General features: G+C 49.8%; 1 protein-coding gene and 1 long non-coding RNA gene across 3 annotated transcripts; both read left to right on the top strand.

The window, feature by feature from the left end:
- The first annotated feature begins 244 nt into the window (after positions 1-244).
- Positions 245-7,690, top strand: LOC309358604 (protein C1orf43). 2 transcript variants are annotated; one of them, XM_081891952.1, is made up of 7 exons: positions 245-404; positions 2,276-2,377; positions 4,360-4,477; positions 4,581-4,634; positions 4,724-4,890; positions 6,274-6,332; positions 6,625-7,690. In XM_081891952.1, the coding sequence occupies exons 1-7, from the start codon at positions 297-299 to the stop codon at positions 6,821-6,823; spliced, it is 807 nt and encodes a 268-aa protein (XP_081748078.1). In that variant the 5' UTR covers positions 245-296; the 3' UTR covers positions 6,824-7,690. The 2 variants fall into 2 exon arrangements, with proteins under 2 accessions (XP_081748078.1, XP_081748079.1); XM_081891953.1 differs by lacking the exon at positions 245-404 and adding an exon at positions 568-719.
- A 1,362-nt stretch (positions 7,691-9,052) lies between these two features.
- LOC309358922 lies at positions 9,053-10,721 on the top strand. Its single transcript, XR_014163672.1, has 2 exons — positions 9,053-9,735; positions 10,092-10,721. It is a non-coding gene; the product is annotated as an uncharacterized lncRNA (long non-coding RNA).
- The last annotated feature ends 10,762 nt before the right edge of the window (positions 10,722-21,483 follow it).

The raw sequence follows: 21,483 nt of genomic DNA, 5'->3' as shown, positions 1-21,483 counted from the left end.
ATTCCCAGCCCCCTCCCCAAAACCCGCTTTCCCTCAGTCCAGCATTTGCTATTATTCCGCCTCCCCCCTCTCGCAACACACACTCTATGTCTCCTCCCCTATATGTTATCGCTTCCTTCCGGTCACCTGACCCGACGCTCCTCTTCTCCCGCCCTCCGGAAACCATAGAGTCTGAAGTCTGAAGCGGGAGGTGTTAGGGCCCGCGTCACGTGACGGGGGCGCAGGCCGGCTTCGTCGCCCGCCATGTTGTGTGGCCCTTTCGGGCGGCCGGGCCAGGCCAGGCGCCAGGGCCGGGGATGGCGGCGTCCTCGACCTCGTCCTCCTCCTCCTCCTCCCCCCCTCCCCAGTCCAGCAACTGGCTCTCCGGGGTGAACGTGGTGCTGATTATGGCCTACGGGAGCCTGGTGAGGACAAACGCCGGGCGGGAAAGGCGGAGAAGAGCGGCGAAGGAAGGGCGGTCCCTCTCGGGGTGCTGACGGGAGGGAGGGAGGGAGGCGAGGGGCTGGGGGGGGGGTCCCGTGAAGGGCACGCGTGGGGGGGGGAACCGCAGCGTCGCCATGGCAACACGCACCTCCCCTCCTTTCCCCGGGTCTCTCTTTTTCCCATTCACGCCTTTGGCCCCGTCGCTATTTCGGTTATCTCTTCATGCCCTTCCGTTCTCCCGTTTCGCCCTCACAACAATCCTGTGAGGTAGGAGCTCCCAGATTTGCCCCTGCAAGGTAGGAGCTCCCAGATTTGCGCCCACGACAACCCTGCGAGGTAAAGGGTCCCTGACCATTAGGTCCAGTCGTGGCCGACTCTGGGGTTGCGGCGCTCATCTCACTTTACTGGCCGAGGGAGCCGGCGTGCAGCTTCCAGGTCATGTGGCCAGCATGACTACGCCGCTTCTGGCGAACCAGAGCAGCACACGGAAACGCCATTTACCTTCCCGCCAGAGCGGTACCTATTGATCTACTTGCACTTTGACGTGCTTTCGAACTGCTAGGTTGGCAGGAGCAGGGACCGAGCAACGGGAGCTCACCCCGTTGCGGGGATTCGAACCGTCAACTTTCTGATCGGCAAGTCCTAGGCTCTGTGGTTTAACCCACAGCGCATAGTTCCTACACATAGCACTCTTGATTCACCACCCAGAGAAGGAAGTTCTAGGACACCGGGCAAAAATATCAAACAAGGTTTAACCCACAGCGCCACCTGTGTCCCAGATTTGCCCCCGCAACAACCCTGCGAGGTAGGAGCTGCCAGATTTGCCCCCGCGACAACCCTGTGAGGTAGCAGCCGCCGGAACAGCCTGCGAAGAAGCCGCGGCGTTTTGAGAAAGCTTCACAAATTCTACAGCGGCGTCAGTTTCCCCCTCACACACACCAACACGAAAGCTTGTGCACAGTTGGTAGAGAGCATGAGACTCTTAATCTCAGGGTCGCGGGTTCGAGCCCCACGTTGGGCAAAAGATTCTTGCATCGCACCGGGATGACCCTCGGGGTTCTTTCCAACTCTAGGATTCTGCGCTGGAGCGACCTTTGTTAGTCCTCTCCAGCACTACACAGACACCTTCATGTCTTTCATTTGTGGGGCAGTTTGGACACGTTGCAGATCCCTCTTAGGTTGATGCCACCTGCGGAAAAAGAATTCCAGCTTTTTGGAGCTACAATGACAGAACTCCTCTAGTTTCACATTCTCCACAAAAAGATCCTTCTGCAAGTTCAAAACTCACACTAAATCCTTTCCATTTTTGCTTTCTTTTTCCTTGAATGGGTCTTGACTGCCCAGAACTGGCCCTACAGCCATTCCAGTGCTCAGTACTGTGGTGCCTTCTCACGTCTCAGGCATGATGCCCAGGTTATAATAATACAATGGTACCTCGGGTTACATACGCTTCAGGTTACAGACTCCGCTAACCAAGAAGTAGTACCTCGGGTTAAGAACTTTGCTTCAGGATGAGAACAGTAATCGTGCTCTGGCATCGTGGCAGCAGCGGGAGGCCCCATTAGCCAAAGTGGTGCTTCAGCTTAAGAACAGTTTCAGGTTAAGAACGGACCTGTGGAACGAATTAAGTATGTAACCAGAGGTATCACTGTAATAAGGTTGACAGCAGCCCACAATTGTATTGGCCTCTGTGCCACAGCAACGCTTTGCTGGCTCGTGTACAATGTATTCTCACTATAGATACTTTATAAGCGTGGAGGAAGTAAATCCCTGTGGACAGATTGTGGGAAGGGGTCAGGATTGCTTCAGTTCTGTGATATTGTTTCAGCATTTTTTCTGTCCTTTATTCCAGGTCTTTGTGCTACTCTTCATATTTGTCAAGAGGCAGATCATGCGCTTCGCCATGAAGTCCCGCCGTGGCCCCCATGTGCCAGTTGGGCAACACGCACCAAAGGTTTGTTGACAGGCAACCCTGTTTTAGGGTTAGAAGGGCTGGTGTCTATGAGCTGTATGCTGCCCTCCAGGCCTCTCTGCTTGTCCCTTGGGATTCTCTTCCTACATAAGACTCAGACCAGATAAAACAAAGTGCTTCTTTGTGTAGCACATAGTTAAACAATTCCACTCGCTCCACAGGAGGCAGGGATGGCCACCAACCTGGATGGCTTTCAAAGAGACAAATTCATGGAGGATTGCTGGAAACCACAGGAGCAGCATTAGAAACTGAGATATGAAAGCTAGGAGCTCAATGACACCTTAAACCTAGGTTATCGGCACAACAATGGAATATCTAGGCATGCTTTTTTGATAACAAGAATTCAAAGCTGAAAATGAATGAACTGCAGCTAAAATATGGTGTTCCTTTTTCTTGAAAGGGAATGTGGCCCTCTGACTGAAAAAGCTTCCTGACCCTGGTTGATGTGTAATCCCTGGTTGGGAGCATAAGGTCCTGGAATTGAGCTGTATAAATAAAAATAAGTACTGTGTTAGGGCTGGGTGATATCTAGTTTTCAACATTGTAATATATCACCAGCTAAACCGCATGATATATTACAGTGTCTGAAATAAGAATGGAGCATTGGCTGATGCTTTTACCGCATCGTGATTTTTGCTGGCGCCTGCTCTTGCGATTCACTGGCTCCCTGCAGGAGACAGCGGAGAGCTGAGCCGGCAGAGTTACCAAGGGCTGCAGGAATCAAGAGAAGCATTGCCTGTCTTCACTGTTTTTCCCACATTGTGATTTTTTGCCTAGCAAACTCAAACAGTGATTTGCAATACAGTGGTACCTTGGGTTACATACGCTTCAGGTTACAGACTCCGCTAACCCAGAAATAGTACCTCGGGTTAAGAACTTTGCTTCAGGATGAGAACAGAAATCGCGCAGCAGCGGCGGGAGGCCCCATTAGCTAAAGTGGTGCTTCAGGTTAAGAACAGTTTCAGGTTAAGAACGGACCTCTGGAATGAATTAAGTACTTAACCTGAGGTACCACTGTATATTGCCAGGTCAGAAATTATGAAACTGATATAACGATACAGACTTCAGACCAGTTTTGGGCAATATGCTGATATATCACCCAGCCCTAATAAGTGTTTAGGAATGTTTCATTTAGAAAATGAAATGACTACTGGCAGGGGAAAACTGTGAATACTTGACAATATTTATTATTGTTTATTATCTCTTTCTACTGTATCGTTTTGCTCAAGGCAACAAGCATTGTTCTCTCCACCCCACCCCCACTTTATTATCACAGCATGACATAAGCTGACTAGCCCCTCCCTCTTTTGCCTCAATAGGAAGATAGGAAAGTATCTTGTCCCAAGTCAGATCATTGGCCCATTTACCTTGGTATTGTCTGTCCTGACTGGCAGCAACTCTCCAGGACTTCAGGCAGGGAGTCTTTCTCTCCCAGCCCTGCCTGGGGGTGCTAGAAATTGAACCTGGGACCTTGTCCTTGAAAAACAGATGCTCTACCCACTGAGCTATGGCCCTTTCTGACAGTGCTGTTTTGTCTGCCTATGGGTTAACGCCCAGAGAACGAGCTTTGCTATTGGTCTGTTGGATCTTCCGCATTCCTACCTGGAAGTGGCTATCTTCAAACTTCACCCAAAGCAATCACCGATGTCTGGCTGGCACTTAGAGTTTTCCCAGGAAGGGAGATTGGCAGTGCTGTTCATGATGCTTCATTTAAAAAGATTTTGATTGGTGCTCTCCCACTGGGCCAAGGACTTTTCTTGGCTCTGCTTTTGATGAAGACCACAGCCTTCCAGATCAGGGCCGCCCCTACCATCAGGCAGAGTGAGGTAGCCTCGGGTGGCTGGTCTTTGTGCGATATTGAAAAGGGAGCAAATTGTTAGGTTTATGGATACCTTTGTAGTGTTTTGGTGTGCAAACCGTGTGCTGTACCTCTCACCTCTAACCCTGACCCTTTACCTGCTCAGGGCCTGAAGGAGGAGATTGACATCCGACTATCGCGGGTTCAGGACATCAAGTATGAGCCCCGGCTGCTGTCCCACGACGACACTCGCCTCCTTCAACTGGAGTCGCCTCGAAGCCCATGTACTGTTTCCTAATTCACGCCAAGGGGGTGGGAGAAGAGGGCATGACTGTTCACAGAGATGCCAAACTGACTCAGCCTCTGGGCTGTCTTTTTTTATTGCAGTTTGCTATAACTACATGTACAGGATGAAGGCCTTGGATGCCATCAGGGATTCAGGTAAGCAAACGAATGTTAAGGTGGCTGGCCTGGTGGCTACAATTCCTGCTCGTATTCACACTCTCTCTGTTCCCCCTTACACACCATAGAGATCCCCTTCTCCTCTGAAGGCAGGCACCCCAGATCCCTGATCGGGAAGAACTTCCGGGCCTACCTGGTGGACCTTCGGAACTCCAGCACCCCCTTCAAAGGCGTCCGCAAGACGTTGATTGACATACTCCTGGATGGGTACGAGAGCGCCCGTTATGGCACAGGGGTGAGTAGTCTCTGCCCAGAGTGCTGTGGAATGGGTCTCTGGGACTTCAAAAGCATCTTGAGAACTCTTGACTGCGCTCCCATCATCTCTGACCATTGGCCATGCTGACTGCTGAGGTTGATGGGAATCCAAGAACGTTGTTAAACCACAACTCCTTTAATCCCTGAGGGCGTAGGGCTGGGGGAAACTGATGCACTAGCACTGAAAGCATTGGCTTCTCCTTTTCCTCCTGTGGCGGACAGCCTTAAAATGGGCCCTGCCTCCTTTCCCCTTTAGATCAGGGGTAGTGAACATTGGGGGGGGGTGTCCTAGAACTTCCTTCTCTGGGTGGTGAATCAAGAGTGCTATGTGTAGAAACTATGCACTGTGGGTTAAACCGCAGAGCCTAGGACTTGCCAATCAGAAGGTCGGCGGTTCAAATCCCCGCAACGGGGTGAGCTCCTGTTGCTTGGTCCCTGCTCCTGCCAACCTAGCAGTTCGAAAGCACGTCAAAGTGCAAGTAGATAAATAGGTAACACTCCGGCAGGAAGGTAAACGGCATTTCCGTGCGCTGCTCTGGTTCGCCAGAAGCGGCTTAGTCATGCTGGCCACATGACCCGGAAGCTGTACGCCGGCACCCTCGGCCAATAAAGCGAGATGAGCGCCGCAACCCCAGAGTTGGCCATGACTGGACCTAATGGTCAGGGGTCCCTTTACCTAACATCTTACATCTGTTGCCCCATCCACTTTTGCCGTTGGCCCTGCCCACCGCTGGCATGTGTTACCCAGAAAGGAATGCAGCTATTGGGGGGGGATCCCCAGCTACCTGCTTTTGTTGCAGGCGTTCACTTCCTTGGCATGATCAGAGGTGGCCTGCGCCTGGCATTTCTGTTTGTATGCGTATTTAATCTGTGTCGACTGTGGTAACAGCCAGGATAGCCTTTTGCTCTGACAACAGTGTTGATAGACGCAACACCCAGCTGACAGAATCCACATGTTCCTTGTAGATCATCTTGGCCTTCAGTTTGGGACGTGTGTGTATATATGTGTTTGTATGGTGTACAGTGAAAGATGCCCTGACTCCCCATTCCCATGACGTGTGTGCTGCTGATAAGGCCACTTTTTGCCTCTATCTTTTGTCCCTTCCTTCTCCAATGCCCAGCTAAACGGGGTTGGAACACTCCGCAATCACCCGTTCTCTTGGAACCAGAAAGCTACATTTCTCTATGAAACGGGCTGAGGGGCGCGCCTGATGTTGTTGTACTCTGAATTCTTTATGTCTTCTTTTTGCCTCTATGCTTCATAGGCGGGAGGGAGAGTGAGATGTTCCGGAGCAGGCATGACCCACAATGCTAAACCACCTGATATTCTTGACCCACTTTTGTGTGTGTGTTTGTTTCCCAGACTTTCGGGAAGACGGAATTCCTCAAGTACCAGGAAGCTCTGTATGAGCTGGCGGCAATGTAAGTCCAGGGGCTGGGGTTGTTCTTTTGATAATCACCTCCTTCCATCTGGGAGAACTCTGCAGTGTCCTGGGAGACCTGTAAATCCCTTGCACAAACCGGCAACACTTTGCAAGAGCCATAGCTCAGCGGTAGAGCCATCTGCCTTGCAGAAGGAAGGTCGTGGGTTCAAATCCCGGCATCTCCTCTTCCCGAAATGAACGAACCGAAGTTAGTTGCATCTATGGGCTTATGCAGCCGCTCTCTAATCCAGCAACTGCTCATTTCCCTCTCCCCCTCTCTTCCGGCGCAGCATCAAGGCCCGAGGAGGCAGCAGCCAGCGGCAGCACCAGTCCGCAGCCAAGGACCTGACCCTCTCGCCTGACCTTTCCGGCCCAACCACCATCCAGGTCACCTACTTGCCCTCCAGCCAGAAGAGCAAGAGAGCCAAGCACTTCCTGGAGCTCAAGAGCTTTAAGGACAACTACAACACGCTGGAGAGCACCCTGTGATCCTCACCCTCGATGCACAACGGGGCCAGGGCTTTCTCCCTTCTCAGCGGCGCTGGCCTGCTGTCGGTTGGCCCGCCAGGACCAAGAAGACTCTTCTCACCCTGCCTTTCTTATTTTGCCTGCGCACTTGGGTGCCATTAGCTGCTGCCAGGTGGCGTTTCAGTGGACAGTCCTGTGTGAAGCATGTTGCTGCTTTGGGGTGGGGAGCGTTTCCCTTCCCTCTCCCACCCTGTCTGGTCTTGTAAATATATCATTCAGTTACCTCTTTTATTTATTTAAAAAGACTCAGCCTCCCAGGCACGCCTCTCTCTCCCTACTGCCCGCCGAAGATGCAGAGAACGAGCAGAGGGGCTTGTTTTTGTCATTTTATTAACTCTGGCTCCTCGTCCTCCATCCCCTTCCACCGTGGGGACATTGTTTCTGTCCTTTCCCCACTTTCCCAATATCATTTCCCTCCCTCAATTCTTCCCCCATGGCTTTCCCTTGCAATCTTCCCCATCTCTACCATCCAGCCAGCGAGGAAGAAGCGAAGGTCCGCAGCCACGAGCACAAGAGGCGGCTGGGTTGTAAAACAGCCACGTTGGGACGGCTGTTTTTCTGCAGTGCCATTTTGGAGTGTTGCGACGAAATGGCTGCTTGCCACTGTGGGTCGGGCCAGGGCCCCTGTTTTGCTTTTTGTCTACTTGCTGTTGATGCGCTGGAACGTCAGTGTCCCCAACACGACCGAGGGGGTGTCCCGTTCCCCCCTACCAAGCTGGGTCTCAGCACAACAAGCCTTGCTTGCCCCTCTTCAGCCTTGAGAGAGAGCCGGTCTGTCCTTGTCTATTTCTGAAAACCTCTCTTTAATAAAGCAGACACTTGCACAGCCATGGGCTCCTGGTTCTCTCTTCTGCAAAAAAGCAGGGCTGACTTGGATGAGGCTCCCAGGCCCATCTCTTCTCTGTCTCCAGGAACTTTTGAGTCAACTGGAAGGGCCTCCTGGGATATCCATTGTGTCCCCTGCACCCCATTGCCATTGAAAAAGATTCCCCGCCTCTGCTTTTAAAAGACACAAATGTTGACTGGTTCCTACTTCAAGGTGAGAGAAAACCAGCAGGAAGAGCACAGGAAAGCTAAGGACTAGAGAGGGACTCCCCCATGGCTGCATGAGATTTGAATGCGGGAGAGAGAGAGAGAGACTTTGTTGCCCTCACACAAGCACATATGCTTTCTTCCTTGTCCTCTGGGACTTCAAACTCCCGATCTTGGAGCTGCGTCATTCTAAGCCCACATGGTTTGTGTTGCTCTGGGCTATATCGTGGGGGGGTAAGGAGCCTGTGGCTGTCTGCATGCTGTTAGACTACAACTCCCATCATCCCCAACCATGCTGGCAGGAGATGTAGGCCAACAATATGGAGGGCCACAGGCTCCCCTTCCCTGCTTTAATATGTGACCCCTGATTGGTTGGGACATGTGTCTAGTTCAGGGGTGGAGAACCTTTGGCCTTTCTCCAGATGTTGCTAGACTCCCAACTCCCATCATCTGTGTCTGAGTCTAATGAGAGTTTTGAGTCCAACATCAGCTGGAAGGAGGGTGTCGTCCCTCCATCCCTTCTATATCGGAGTAAAGGCCAGATTTCCACTCTCGTCAAGTTTTGAATGTGTTCGTTCAGGGGCCTTTCCTCTTCAACATCAATAACTGAATTTAAAACTCCGTTAAAATTTGCATCGTATTTCAACAAAGCCCTCCTTCGAAATTTACACTGCTCCCAATTTTTGAAGTGTCCTCTGGCCCAGGAATTTAGACGAAACTGCATATACTTTTTATTACCATCTATTAGTGATGGTAACATACACAAATGCGTTGTATTTGGGGAAAATGTGCTTTGCAAAGTTATATAGAAATGCGTGTATTTTAGGAGGAATAAATGCCAGTTTTCATGACTTTTTAAGAAAAATGGGGATATGTGTAGAAATGGAAAAACAAGAAGCCTAAAGAGAAACCGAATTTGACATGTTTGCCCATCCTTACCTGCGTGTTTTCTGTGGTCGTCTAAGTGGGGGTCACCCTTGTGCCAGAGTTCGCTCCTTCTGGTGGCAGTCTGTCGAAGATAGGCAGACACTGCACTTCCTGCCCTGTGCATTGGACAGTGCTGAGCCGACAGAAGAGTTTGCAGGATCAGGCCTAAGGCCCATTTCGTCTTATACCCTCACTTACACTCACAAACGCTAACTAAATGCTTCAATGAAACCATGTAGATCCAGCCCAACGCTGTGGCTCTGTGTGTGAATTCATTCCTGTTGCAATCAGCTACAGACCACCAGGGCTTGTTGCCCTTTCTGTGGCCAGCAGATGGCAACTTTTCTCTGAGAAAGGCAGCTGGAGGATGCTCCCAGACCTATCACAGCCAACCCATGAGGGTCTTGTTACAGCTGTCCGTACAGGGCAGAGTTCTCCACAACCTTCGGTCGCCCAAGGGACGTTGGACTCCAACTCCCATCATCCCAAGCCTACTTGAAGGGAGCTGTGGTTCAGCAGCAGCTGGCAACCCCAGGTTGAAGAAGGCTGGTGGAATAGGCAAAGTGAGTCTCAGGAAGTGAGGAACCTTGGAATGGATCTCTGGCAAAACACATGCTTTGCATTGGGCAAATCCCAGGTCTCACTCAGCATAAAAGAGCTTCCTAGGTTTCTCTTTAAACTAGCCGTCTGTTTTGGACGGTGCAGACTTGAATCTTACATTATTCTTAGAGGAAAGTCGATAGATTCAGTGGCAAAGCACAGGCCTTGAATGCAGAGGGGCCCAGATACAATCTTCAGCATCTCCAGGTTAGGGCTGGGAGTACCTCTTGCCTGAAACCCTAGAGAGTCCCTGCCAGTCAGTGCAGACAATGCTGAGCTGGATAGACAAATGATACCCACTCCATGGGATGCAGGTGGCGCTGTGGGTTAAACTACAGAGCCTAGGACTTGCCGATCAGAAGGTCGGTGGTTCGAATCCCCGCAACAGGGTGAGCTCCCGTTGCTTGGTCCCTGCTCCTGCCAACCTAGTAGTTTGAAAGCACGTCAAAGTGCAAGTAGATAAATAGGTACCACTCCAGCGGGAAGGTAAAACAGCATTTCTGTGCGCTGCTCTGGTTCGCCAGAAGCAGCTTAGTCCTGCTGGCCACATGACCCGGAAACTGTACACCGGCTCCTTCGGCCAATAAAGCGAGATGAGCACCGCAACCCCAGAGTCGGCCACGACTGGACCTAATGGTCAGGGGTCCTTTACCCACTCCATACAAGGCAGCTTCCTATGTTGGTTCACAGGGGCACCCCCGTTTTTCATCTGTGTGCCATCAATTGCGATGAGTGCCAGCCGCTGCTTGTCCGAACCCAAGGCGTTTTGCAGCCGGAGGTGGAGGTTGGCAATGGGACAGTGTCTTCCATCACACCTAAGGGCAGCAGGCTTGATTAAAGAACATGGGGCTGGGTGGGGGAAACGAGAGTGACGGCCTCCCCTGTCTGAGGCAGGTTGTCACTTTGCCTAAGGGTAGGGATGGCCCTCGATTCCAGGTTCAAATACAGTGGTACCTTGCTTGTCAGAACGGCTTAGCTCCTGAACAAATTGGCTCCTGAATGCCACAAACCTGGAAGTAAATGTTCCGGTTTGTGGACGTTTTAGGGAAGCCGAACTTCTGGCACTGCTTCCACTTGAGTTCAGGAAGCTCCTGCAGCCAATCGGAAGCCGTGCCCTGGTTTTCAAACGGTTCCGGGAGTCGGAACAGATGTAAGTTTAAAAACCAAGGTACCACTGTACAAACGTCCTCAGGTTTTCAGATGAGCACAACTGTGCTTTGTTCGCAGAATTTGGCATACATTGTGCCCAGTACTACAGGGGATTGTGTGTGTTTGCAAGAAAAATGTTTGCACTTTCTGATTCATTTTATTTAGTCGCTCACCATGTCCATTTGTGGAATTTTCATGAAATACTTGGCATTTGAAATTATTATTTTTTTAAAGAAAGTTTAAGGGGGATATTTTGTTTCCCTCTTAAATAACGCCAATTTTGATGTCACTAGTTTGGTTTCGCATGGTTTGGGATTTGGAGAGTGGTCAGTTTGAATGATACCTGTGATCCCTTCCACGCCTGTGATCCTTCGCAAGAGAGGGTAGAATCTGTACGAAGAAACCAACCAACCAAACCAGCCAATGGCATTTGCTGGCCAGTTAAGTACCACCATTTGCATGGCCAAAGTGGTTGCCCTGTTGCCATAGAGACAAATGAAGGTAGGGAAGAGGGGACGGCTCTCTCGCCTAGTTGGAAGCAGCATCACCTTGTAAGGTAAAAGAACAAGAGCCAGAGTTGTGCTGGATGCTGGAAACTGGGGAGACAGAGGAATGTCTGCTCCGAGTTGGACCCAAAGTGGAGTTTGGGGCTTCCTAGGCAAGCTCTGCTGAAGTGTTAATGCTCTGAGCCTCGCCGTCCTACGCTCTGGTTGTAAAGGTAAAGGGACCCCTAACCATTAGGTCCAGTCATGGATGACTCTGGGGTTGTGGCGCTCATCTCGCTTTATTGGCCGAGGGAGCCGGCGTACAGCTTCTGGGTCATGTGGCCAGCATGACTAAGCCGCTTCTGGCGAACCAGAGCAGCGTACGGAAACGCTGTTTACCTTCCCGCCGGAGTGTTACCTATTTATCTACTTGCACTTGGACATGCTTTTGAACTGCTAGGTTGGCAGGAGCAGGGACTGAGCAATGGGAGCTCACCCCGTTGCGGGGATTCGAACCGCCGACCTTCTGATCGGCAAGTCTTAGGCTCTGTGGTTTACCCCACAGCGCCACACACTCTGGTTGTACATACGTCCAAATAAAACAAAATGTCATAAAGGCACCGCAAACTCCATTGACCTTGATTCCAAGAAACCCAAACTCTGGAGTCTCTTCGGTAGGGTGTGTGCAATGGCATTTTGCCCTGTTCTGATTAGAAATGGCACGTCTTTCAGAGCAGACCCCCCCACGAGATGCTCTGCCCACCCCCTATATCTGCCGTTCCCCAATCGCCCACCCCGCCGACCTTGATGCTTCTCTGCTCTAGGGCCCATCAGTGCCTGGGCTGGTTCTGGATATTGACAAGGGCGAGCGGAATGGGGGCAGGCCCCCTGCTCATTACGCAGGCTGTCACCCCGGATCACATCAGCCCTGCCACGCACGAGGAGCAGGCAGAGCGTTGGCACCAAATCAGGCCGTCAGGCTTGGAGGTCAGACCCCAAATTCTTGCCCCTGCCAGAGCTGGCCCCAAGAAACAGGCAAATAAGGTTTGGGGAAGGCGTATGTTGATCTAGGTACACCCTAGAGAAGTCTCAGAACCTGCTTGGGAGCGTATTAAGCAAGGTGAATGGGTCTCTGAGCATGTTCAGAACGCTGTAATCCTATATGCCAGGAGTCGCTAGCTTTTGGGGACACATCTGGATTTTTGAGTGAGCGATAGGGCTGTAGCCCCTCCAGTCCCTTCACTCCCCCTCCCCCAAATAAACCCACCACCACCACCTGAAAAAGAGAGGGCACCTGTACACACTTTTCCAAAGTATCCGGGTAAAAGTGGGATCCAGTAGAATTAGTCTGGGACTTGGAAAGCACATAGAGCTGAAACAGAAAGTGGTAAACAGTGCCCTCTCAACTTCGTATTTCTTTGTGATTTGATTCACATACAGTGGTACCTCGGGTTACATACGCTTCAGGTTACATACGCTTCAGGTAACACACTCCGCTAACTCAGAAATAGTGCTTCAGGTTAATAACTTTACCTCAGGATGAGAACAGAAATTGCGCAGCGGCGCGGCAGCAGCAGGAGGCCCCATTAGCTAAAGTGGTGCTTCAGGTTAAGAACAGTTTCAGGTTAAGAACGGACCTCCGGAACGAATTAAGTACTTAACCTGAGGTACCACTGTATTTGTTCAGTAAGAATGTTGGGGCTTTTTAATTTGGAGAAACAGTGCGTAGTGGGGACAAAGGACACAAAGGTTGCTGAGCTTTTTGGCAAAATCTCAAAAAAAAGAAATAAGTTTTTGGGCATATTTATAAGGAAATCCACCCAAATCTACACCTCCAACACGGGTTGCCATGTGTCCAGATTTTCTCAGACATTTCAATTTTTGTCTGGGCACTGTTTCTGATGGCTGAATCCTGGCTATGTCCGGGAAATTCTGGACGTATGGTAACCTTAACATCGAGACATCAATTGCTCAAGTTGTACTGGATGTATCTGTGACTAAAACTGTATCTCCACTGACCATCGTGCCAAGGTAACTGAACTCTGGGTAATCTCAGACACACCTGGAGTCGTGCTGCTTGGAGATTGGGCTGTGTGCCACACTGGTGTCGGGAGTGGGATCTGGAGGACGAGGTGTCAGCCCCTCCATCCTGTGCTCAGGTTGTGTGTGTGTATATATATATATATGTAAATAAAACAATCAATCCCAAAGCCACCGCCGTCTCCATTGACCTTCATGCCAAGGAAGCTGAACTCTGGGTAATCTCAGACACACCTGGAATCGTGTTGCTTGAAGATTGAGTTGTGTGCCACACTGGTGTCAGAAGTGGGATCTGGAGGAGGAGGTGTCAGACCCTCCATCCTATGCTCAGGTTGTGTGTGTGTGTGTGTGTGTGTACAGTGGTACCTCGGGTTACCGACACCTCAGGTTACATACGCTTCAGGTTACAGACTCCACTAACCCAGAAATAGTACCTCGGGTTAAGAACTTTGCTTCAGGATGAGAACAGAAATCGTGCTCCAGTGGCGTGGCGGCAGCGGGAGACCTCATTAGTTAAAGTTGTGCTTCAGGTTATACAGTGGTACCTCAGAATGAATCAAGTACTTAAACTGGGGTACCGCTGCTGTATATATATATATATATACAGTGGTACCTCAGGATACATACGCTTCAGGTTACATACACTTCAGGTTACAGACTCCACTTACCCAGAAATATTACCTCAGGTTAAGAACTTTGCTTCAGGATAAGAACAGAAATCGTGCTACGGCGGCGCAGCAGCAGCAGGAGACCCCATTAGCTAAAGTGGTGCTTCAGGTTAAGAACAGTTTCAGGTTAAGAACAGACCTTGGGAACGAATTAAGTACTTAACCATTAATCCCAAGGACACCACCATCTCCATTGACTTTAAGGCCAAGGAAGCTGAACCTTGGGCAAGTACAGAACACATTGGAGCTTCAAAATATGAGAGACATTACACTTACTCTGTAAAACAAGAAAATCTTTAATAAAAAAACCCAAAAACAACAAAAACAACCATAGGGACCTTACACCGGTCAGGAGTTTTACTCTACCCACACTCCAAGCTGAACATACACGCAGTGGCGTAGCGTGGGTTGTCAGCACCCGGGCAAGGCAAGTAATTTGCGCCCCCTAACCCGTGGATTTGCGCCCCCTAACCCTAACCCCCAGATGTTGCGCCCGGTGTGGCAGGCCCCCCCTGCACTCCCCACACTATGCCACTGCATACACGCATGCAAACGTGCGCCACAAACTTGTAGAGGGGACCGAAATGTTCCCTGCGTTTAGCCACTGTCACTCTCCCTCCCCCCAGCCCGCTGCCCCCTTCCCAAGGTCGGGCGTGTACTACCCACTGAAGCATGCCCCGTCGTGGCCGCAGGGGAATCTCCATCAGCAGATGGGCCGAGCGGATCGATGCATCAGTGGAATATAGCAGTGGAGGGGAAGGGAATTGGCTGTGCACTAATGGGGCGAATTATGGCTGGAGAACGCACTGCATTAGTTAGTTCCTCTGCCTCTTGGCACCTGGGTTGGAAAAGGAAGGTGCAGTTCTGTACACAGGGCTGAAGGCCACCTGAGTCCCGCTCACTGCGGACCTGCCTAAATTGATGGATTCCTTACATGACATTTCAATTTCAATTTGTATACAGTGGTACCTCAGGTTATATATGCTTTAGGTGACAGACTGCGCTAACCCAGAAATAGTGCTTCAGGTTAAGAACTTTGCTTCAGGATGAGAACAGAAATCATGCAGCGGCAGCAGGAGGCTCCATTAGCTAAAGTGATGCCTCAGGTTAAGAACAGTTTCAGGTTAAGTACGGACCTCCGGAACGATTTAAGTTCTTAACCCGAGGTACCACTGTACTGCCTTTCTATATGACTCTACACAAGGCGGTTTACAAGCCGAAGAGACAACAAAGATAACTTTCAATAAAATGGTTATATCCAAGAGATTGGAGCTCTAAGCTATAGCTTGTTTAGCTTATATGTAAATCCGGCACTGGACTCTGTCTCCAGGCACTACGGTCGTCTGCAGGGGATTCCCACATAGCAGGGCTGATGTTGCCAGCCTTGATGTCATGTTGGCCGACATCTTTGTAAAACAGAGTTAGTCTGCTAACAGGCCTGAAGCCAGTTAGTTCCCAATAGAACAGGGGCCGGATGTGGCCCAGTCGCCTTTTCAATCTGGTCCACGGACAGTCTGGGAATCAGCGTCTTTTTACATGAGTAGAATGTGTCCTTTTATTTAAAACGCATCTCTAGGTTATTTGTGGGGCCTGCCTGGTGTTTTTACTTGAGTAGAATGTGTGCTTTTACAGTGGTACCTCAGGTTACAGACGCTTCAGGTTACAGACGCTTCAGGTTACAGACTCCGTAACTCAGAAATAGTACTTCAGGTTAAGAACTTTGCTTCAGGATGAGAACAGAAATCGCGTGGCAGCAGCAGGAGGCCCCCTTAGCTAAAGTGGTGCTTCACGTTAAGAACAGTTTCAGGTTCAGAACGGACCTCCGGAACGAATTAAGTTCTTAACCCGAGGTACCACTATATTTAAAATGTATCTCTGTGTTATTTCTGGGGCATAGGAATTTGTCCCCCCCCCAAAAAAAAATACAGTCCAGCCCACGGCTGAAAACGGTTGCTGACCCCGCCATAGAGCATGTCTTTGGAGATCATTCCATCTTCCATTCTGTGGACCAAGCCAGAGTAGAAACTCCTGAGACAGGAGGGGTGTGAATATGCTGGAAATGTGGAGCACATCTTTCTTTGAGACACTGCCCTGCCATGTGACGCCCAAAATCTTCCGAACACAAGTACTTACGGAAGGTATCGAGGCATAAAAATGCATACGACTGCGGAAACAAAGCATTACGTTAGGGAAAATAGAAAAAAATGCAAAATGGTGTACAGTGGTACCTTGGGTTACAGATGCTTCAGGTTACATATGCTTCAGGTTACAGACTCTGCTAACCCAGAAATAGTACCTCAGGTTAAGAACTTTGCTTCAGGATGAGAACAGAAATCGCGCAGCAGCGGCGGGAGGCCCCATTAGCTAAAGTGGTACCTCTAGTTAAGAACAGTTTCAGGTTAAGAGCAGACCTCCAGAGCCAATTAAGTTCTTAACCTGAGGTACCACTGTACGTATATTTAGGCCACATTGCATACAAAAGAATTTATTTATTTATTGGATTTATATACCGCCATATACCCAGAGGTCTCAGGGCACTTCCCAGAACGAAATCAAAATATAAAACCACAAAATATAAATTAAAAATAACAACTCAATAACTCCCTCCCCCCCCAACCCACATTTAAGAAAGGCAAGGAATGTGTCTATTCAGAGAAAGTCGCTCTAAAATGCTGGCAAATTTTCAAGGAAACTTTTTGTCGTCGTTGCAAACTTCTGTGGAAATGTGCAGAAGCTGAACTCAAGACTGGAAAAAACCCGAAAAACTTGACAGGAGCTGAAATCGACAAATTCAGGCATCCCCAATCCTGAGTCTCCCATCATTCAGCTTCTGTGGGTGACCTTGTTTGAATATTGTGCGCGATCTCTCTCTGTCCCAATCATCCGCCCCACTTTCCCTAAACTAACCAAATCAGAGCTGGACCATCAAGAAGGCTGAACGCCGAAAAATTGATGCTTTTGAATTCTGGTGCTGGAGGAGACTCTGGAGAGTCCCATGGACTGCAAGAAGATCACACCTCTCCATTCTGAAGGAAATCAGCCCTGAGTGCTCACTGGAAGGACAGATCCTGAAGCTGAGGCTCCAATACTTTGGCCACCTCACGAGAAGAGAAGACTCCCTGGAAAAGACCCTGATGTTGGGAAAGATGGAGGGTGCAAGGAGAAGGGGATGACAGAGGACAAGATGGTTGGACAATGTTCTCGAAACTACCAGCATGAGTTTGCCCAAACTGTGGGAGGCAGTGGAAGACAGGAGTGCCTGGCGTTCTCTGGTCCAGGGGGTCACAAAGAGACGGACACGACTAAACGACTAAACAACAACAACAAACCAAATCAGGGACTTTTCCCTGACAAACAGAGATACCTGGCTCTCCTGGACCAGAGTGGGAAACGGGAAAAATCGGGGGGCACATGAGAGGAAAATAGCCCTCCCCCTCCAATATATCCTGGCCTCTTGATGGAAGGAACTGTCCAGAGTAACGTATATTGACGTGAAATTGACAAGGCCCACAGGCCAGCCAGAGAGGAGGACAGAAGATCGAATCTTTATTGATCAGGATAATTTGGCTCCAAGGGCATTGAGGGATGGGGCTGAGTTAATGGGAACACGGACACGTGTGTGGCAGTGGGGCTGGAGCCCCTCGATGGGGAGACCCCACCCCACTGTGCCGGGGGGGGGGGAGCAGCAGGACATGGTTATAAAGTAGGCTCAGGGCAAGGGAATTATCAGATCGCCAACATCCGCTGGGCAGCCCATCCATCGCTCAGGTAAGGCGCCGAGAGCTATGGGAGGTTTTTTGAATCTTCTGCGGACAGATGGGTGAAGGGGGAGGGAAAAGGTTCGCAGAGATCCTTCCCTTAAGCCCTAACTTGGCTCCAACCTAGAGGAGCACCAGGCGTCGGATTTTGGTGGATCAGAACATTTCCCCGGTCTAGTTCACTTTTATTATTGCTGCCATTATTGTCGTGGTTATTTTATTCAACTGTTGAATGGCTTGCCTGCCCTCCGACAACAGGTCCCAGGGAAGGTTGCAGCAATTTTTTAAAAGCAGGATTAAAAACAGTGGCTTTATTTTGTACTTGCTTACTGCTTTTCATAGGAAATGCAGAATTGTAGCATGGGTCCCCCAGCGGGCATCTAGTCCAACCCGCTGAAGTGCAGGAATTGCAACGGATGGGTGGCCATGCAACCTCTGTTTAAAAACCTCAAAGGAAGGAGAGTCCACTGCCTTCATATAGCCCACCTTTCTCTCTCTCTCTCCGAGGGGCTCAAGGTGATGTAGATGATTCTCCCCCTCCTCATTCAGTCCTCACAACGACCCTGAAAGGTAGGTTAGGCTAAGAGGCAGAAACGGGCCCAGGGAGCTTCGTGGGCCAAGCAGGGATTTGAACTCCCCCAAGCCCTGGTCTGATGCTCTAACCACTATTATTATTATTATTATTATTATTATTATTATTATTATTATTATTATTATTTATACCCCACCCTCCCCAGCCAAGACCGGGCTCAGGGCAGCTAACAACCAATAATAAAAACAAGTTGATTAAAATACAACTTAAAAAACAAGATTAAAATACAACATTAAAATATTAAAATGCAGCCTCTTCACAGGAGGAGAAAGGAAAAAAGAAAGAGGGGGAGGGAATGAAATTGATTCTAAGCCAAAGGCGCCAGGTGGAACAACTCTGTATTACAGGCTCTGCGGAAAGAAATCAGATCCCGCAGGGCCCTGGTCTCATGAGACAGAGCGTTCCACCAGGCCGGAGCCAGTGCTGAAAAGGCCCTGGCTCTGGTTGAAGCTAATCTAACTTCCTTAGGGCCCGGGACCTCTAGGGTGTTGCTAGAGGTCTATGTTCACTATGCCATGCTGTCGCTCTTACAATCACAGTACTAGGGTGAGACTGGCAGGGTCAGTCTCAGGCAGTGATGTGCCCCTGAATGCCAGTTTCTGGAAAGAGTTGCTCCTGAGCTCGGATGCTGCTCTTGAGCTTCCTTTGGGCACCGGGTTGGCCACTGGAAGAGCAGAATTCTGGACTGGGTGGGCCATTGGCCTGATCCAGCAGCCCGGCTCTTCTTACATTCATAAGGGTGCTTCACATTACCTGCTTCCAATACTTAAAAATATATATTTCTTTTTAATGGGGATAATAATAATAATAATAATAATAATAATAATAATAATAATAATAATAATTTATTATTTATACCCCGCCCACCTGGCTGGGTTTCCCCAGCCACTCTGGGCGGCTTCCAACAAAACACTAAAATACAATAACCTATTAAACATTAAAAGCTTCCCTAAAAAACATTATAAGCTTCCCTAAACAGGGATACCAAGAGATCATGCAGAGTAGCTGAGGAGATCCACTCAGATGGACAGGGTACAATTATTATTATTATTATTATTATTATTAATCACCTGCTCTGCCACTAAGCTATGTTGCCTTTGCTAGCTGGAGACTGTAGGCAGGGCTATTCATCTTTTTAAAAAATATATAAAATCAGATTGGTAGTGCAGGCCACAGAAAAGAAATCCTGGGGCTGAACTTGGAGGACTTAATGCCTGCTCTACTACCAGCTGGCTCTTCTCTTTGCTAGTGCTCTGGATCCCCTGGACGGATGTGAGATTCCCCCAGATCAGGACTGATCCCCACCTAGGCATTGCCCCCAGTAACCATCCTTCTGGTCTTTTGGGCTTCCCTCCTGCCTCTCTTAGCGATGTGGATGGTGCTGTGGGTTGAACCACAGAGCCTAGGACTTGCCGATCAGAAGGTCAGCGGTTCAAATCCCCGTGACGGGGTGAGCTCCCGTTGCTCAGTCCCTGCTCCTGCCAACCTAGCAGTTCAAAAGCACACCAGTACAAGTAGATAAATAGGTACCAGTCCGGCGGGAAGGTAAACGGCATTTCCGTGCACTGCTCTGGTTCGTCAGAAGCGGCTTAGTCATGCTGGCCACATGACCCGAAAGCTGTACGCCGGATCCCTCGGCCAATAAAGCGAGATGAGCACCGCAACCCCAGAGTCGTCCGCAACTGGGCCTAACGGTCAGGGGTCCCTTTACCTTTTACCTGCCTCTCTAGCCCTGTCCTCATCCCAGTGCTGTCTGGGCACCTGTCTGGGCACCCCTGCTCTATGACCTCCGACAGTTCGATGCCCATTCAGTCAGTCATGGCGTCTGGCGACAGCTCTGCATTTTAAGCCTGAAAACATCTTGTTGAACTCCAGCTTCCATCATCCCTGACTGGCTGGGATCTTATGGGAGCTGGAGTGCAAGCGCATGAAGTTATTTCTCTTGTCGAGCTGGAAAGGACCATGTGGTCATCTAGTCCAACCCCATGCAAATGCAGGACTCTTTTGTCTAATGTTGGCAACTCGAACCCACAACCCTGAGAGAAATTACTGCATGGTGTGACTCTGATGCACATTTTTTTTTCTGTCTCCTTCTGCAGACCTCTCCGCACCCCAGTGACGTCGTTCAGGGGCCCGTCGTCTCAGCCGGGGACCCACCTGCCTCCCCTGCTTCTGTCTGATATGTTTGATATTAGGTTGTTCTACTGGGAAACCAACTAAATATCAAACATATTCTTACAGCGCCAGGGTTGTTTCGACACCCATTGGAGCCGCAGCTTGGACCAACACACAGGCGATCCTGATGTCTTCCCCTTCGGCTTCTTGGTTGCTCTCCCTTTCCTTGGGCTTAACCGATTATCCCCCATTGGGTTGGATAGGACAGAATACAGGGAGTTCAACAGCAGGTGGTGCCAGAGCAAATAGCAGGCTGAGCCCAGCAATTGAAGTTTTGCTCCCATCCTCTTCTGGGGGTCAATTGGGGGGGAAACAATCTTTTTTGTCGTTGTTTTTTAAAAGGAAAAATAATATTATTTTTTAAGGAAGGACATGTAATGGAGTCGGCCAGAGGAGAGCATGGCCGGCAGATTGGAACTCTGAAAAGATACACTCTGCACTGCAATGTTTGATTGCAAGTTCCGCTGTGGAAAATGGGGTAGGGAAGGAATTGAGTAGCCTGCTGGCTGGCTGGCACCCTGAACACTCTGAACAGTATTTGATTGTAAGTTCCCCTTACAAGGGGTTTCAGAGGACAGCTCTCTGTTTAAAGGGCTGCCTATCCAAATGTGGTTTAAAAAGACAGAGCCCTAGGAATGTGGAGGAGAGAGCCTTGAAGTTGCCTTGAGGTCACCTGCTCATCATCTTCCCACTATATTCCTATTGAAATGATAGCATTTTTTTCTGAAAGTTGCACCTATAGATATATATCAGCATATGTGAACTTTGCGAAAATCTCCTGTTTTTGTTTGTTTTGAAGCGGGTATGGGACATGGGTGGGCTGTGGGTTAAACCACAGAGCCTGGGGCTTGCCGATCAGAAGGTCAGCGGTTCGAATCCCCGTGATGGGGTGAGCTCCCGTTGCTCAGTCCCTGGCCTGCCAACCTAGCAGTTCAAAAGCACGTCAAAGTGCAAGTAGATAAATAGGTACCACTCCGGCGGGAAGGTAAACGGCCTTTCCTGCGCTGCTCTGGTTCGCCAGAAGCAGCTTCGTCATGCTAGCCACATGACCCGGAAGCTGAACGCCGGCTCCCTCGGCCAATAAAGCGAGATGAGCGCCGCAAGCCCAGAGTCGGTCATGACTGGACCTAATGGTCAGGGGTCCCTTTACCCCTTTACCTTTAAGCAGGTATCAGAAAACAGAGATTGCCCCTGG

The sequence above is a fragment of the Podarcis melisellensis genome (assembly GCF_964234715.1).
Source record: "Podarcis melisellensis genome assembly, chromosome: 16".
In the NCBI taxonomy this organism is placed as follows: Eukaryota; Metazoa; Chordata; class Lepidosauria; order Squamata; family Lacertidae; genus Podarcis; species Podarcis melisellensis.
This window is presented reverse-complemented; position numbering and strand designations above follow the sequence as displayed.

What these genes read in the sequence shown, in the direction of transcription:
- LOC309358604 (XM_081891952.1), top strand. Translation starts at nt 297, where the DNA reads ATGGCGGCGTCCTCGACCTCGTCCTCCTCCTCCTCCTCCCCCCCTCCC. An exon ending in GCGCCCGTTATGGCACAGGG is followed by an intron (nt 4,891 to 6,273) that starts GTGAGTAGTCTC and finishes TTTGTTTCCCAG; the next exon opens with ACTTTCGGGAAGACGGAATT. An exon ending in CTGTATGAGCTGGCGGCAAT is followed by an intron (nt 6,333 to 6,624) that starts GTAAGTCCAGGG and finishes CTTCCGGCGCAG; the next exon opens with CATCAAGGCCCGAGGAGGCA.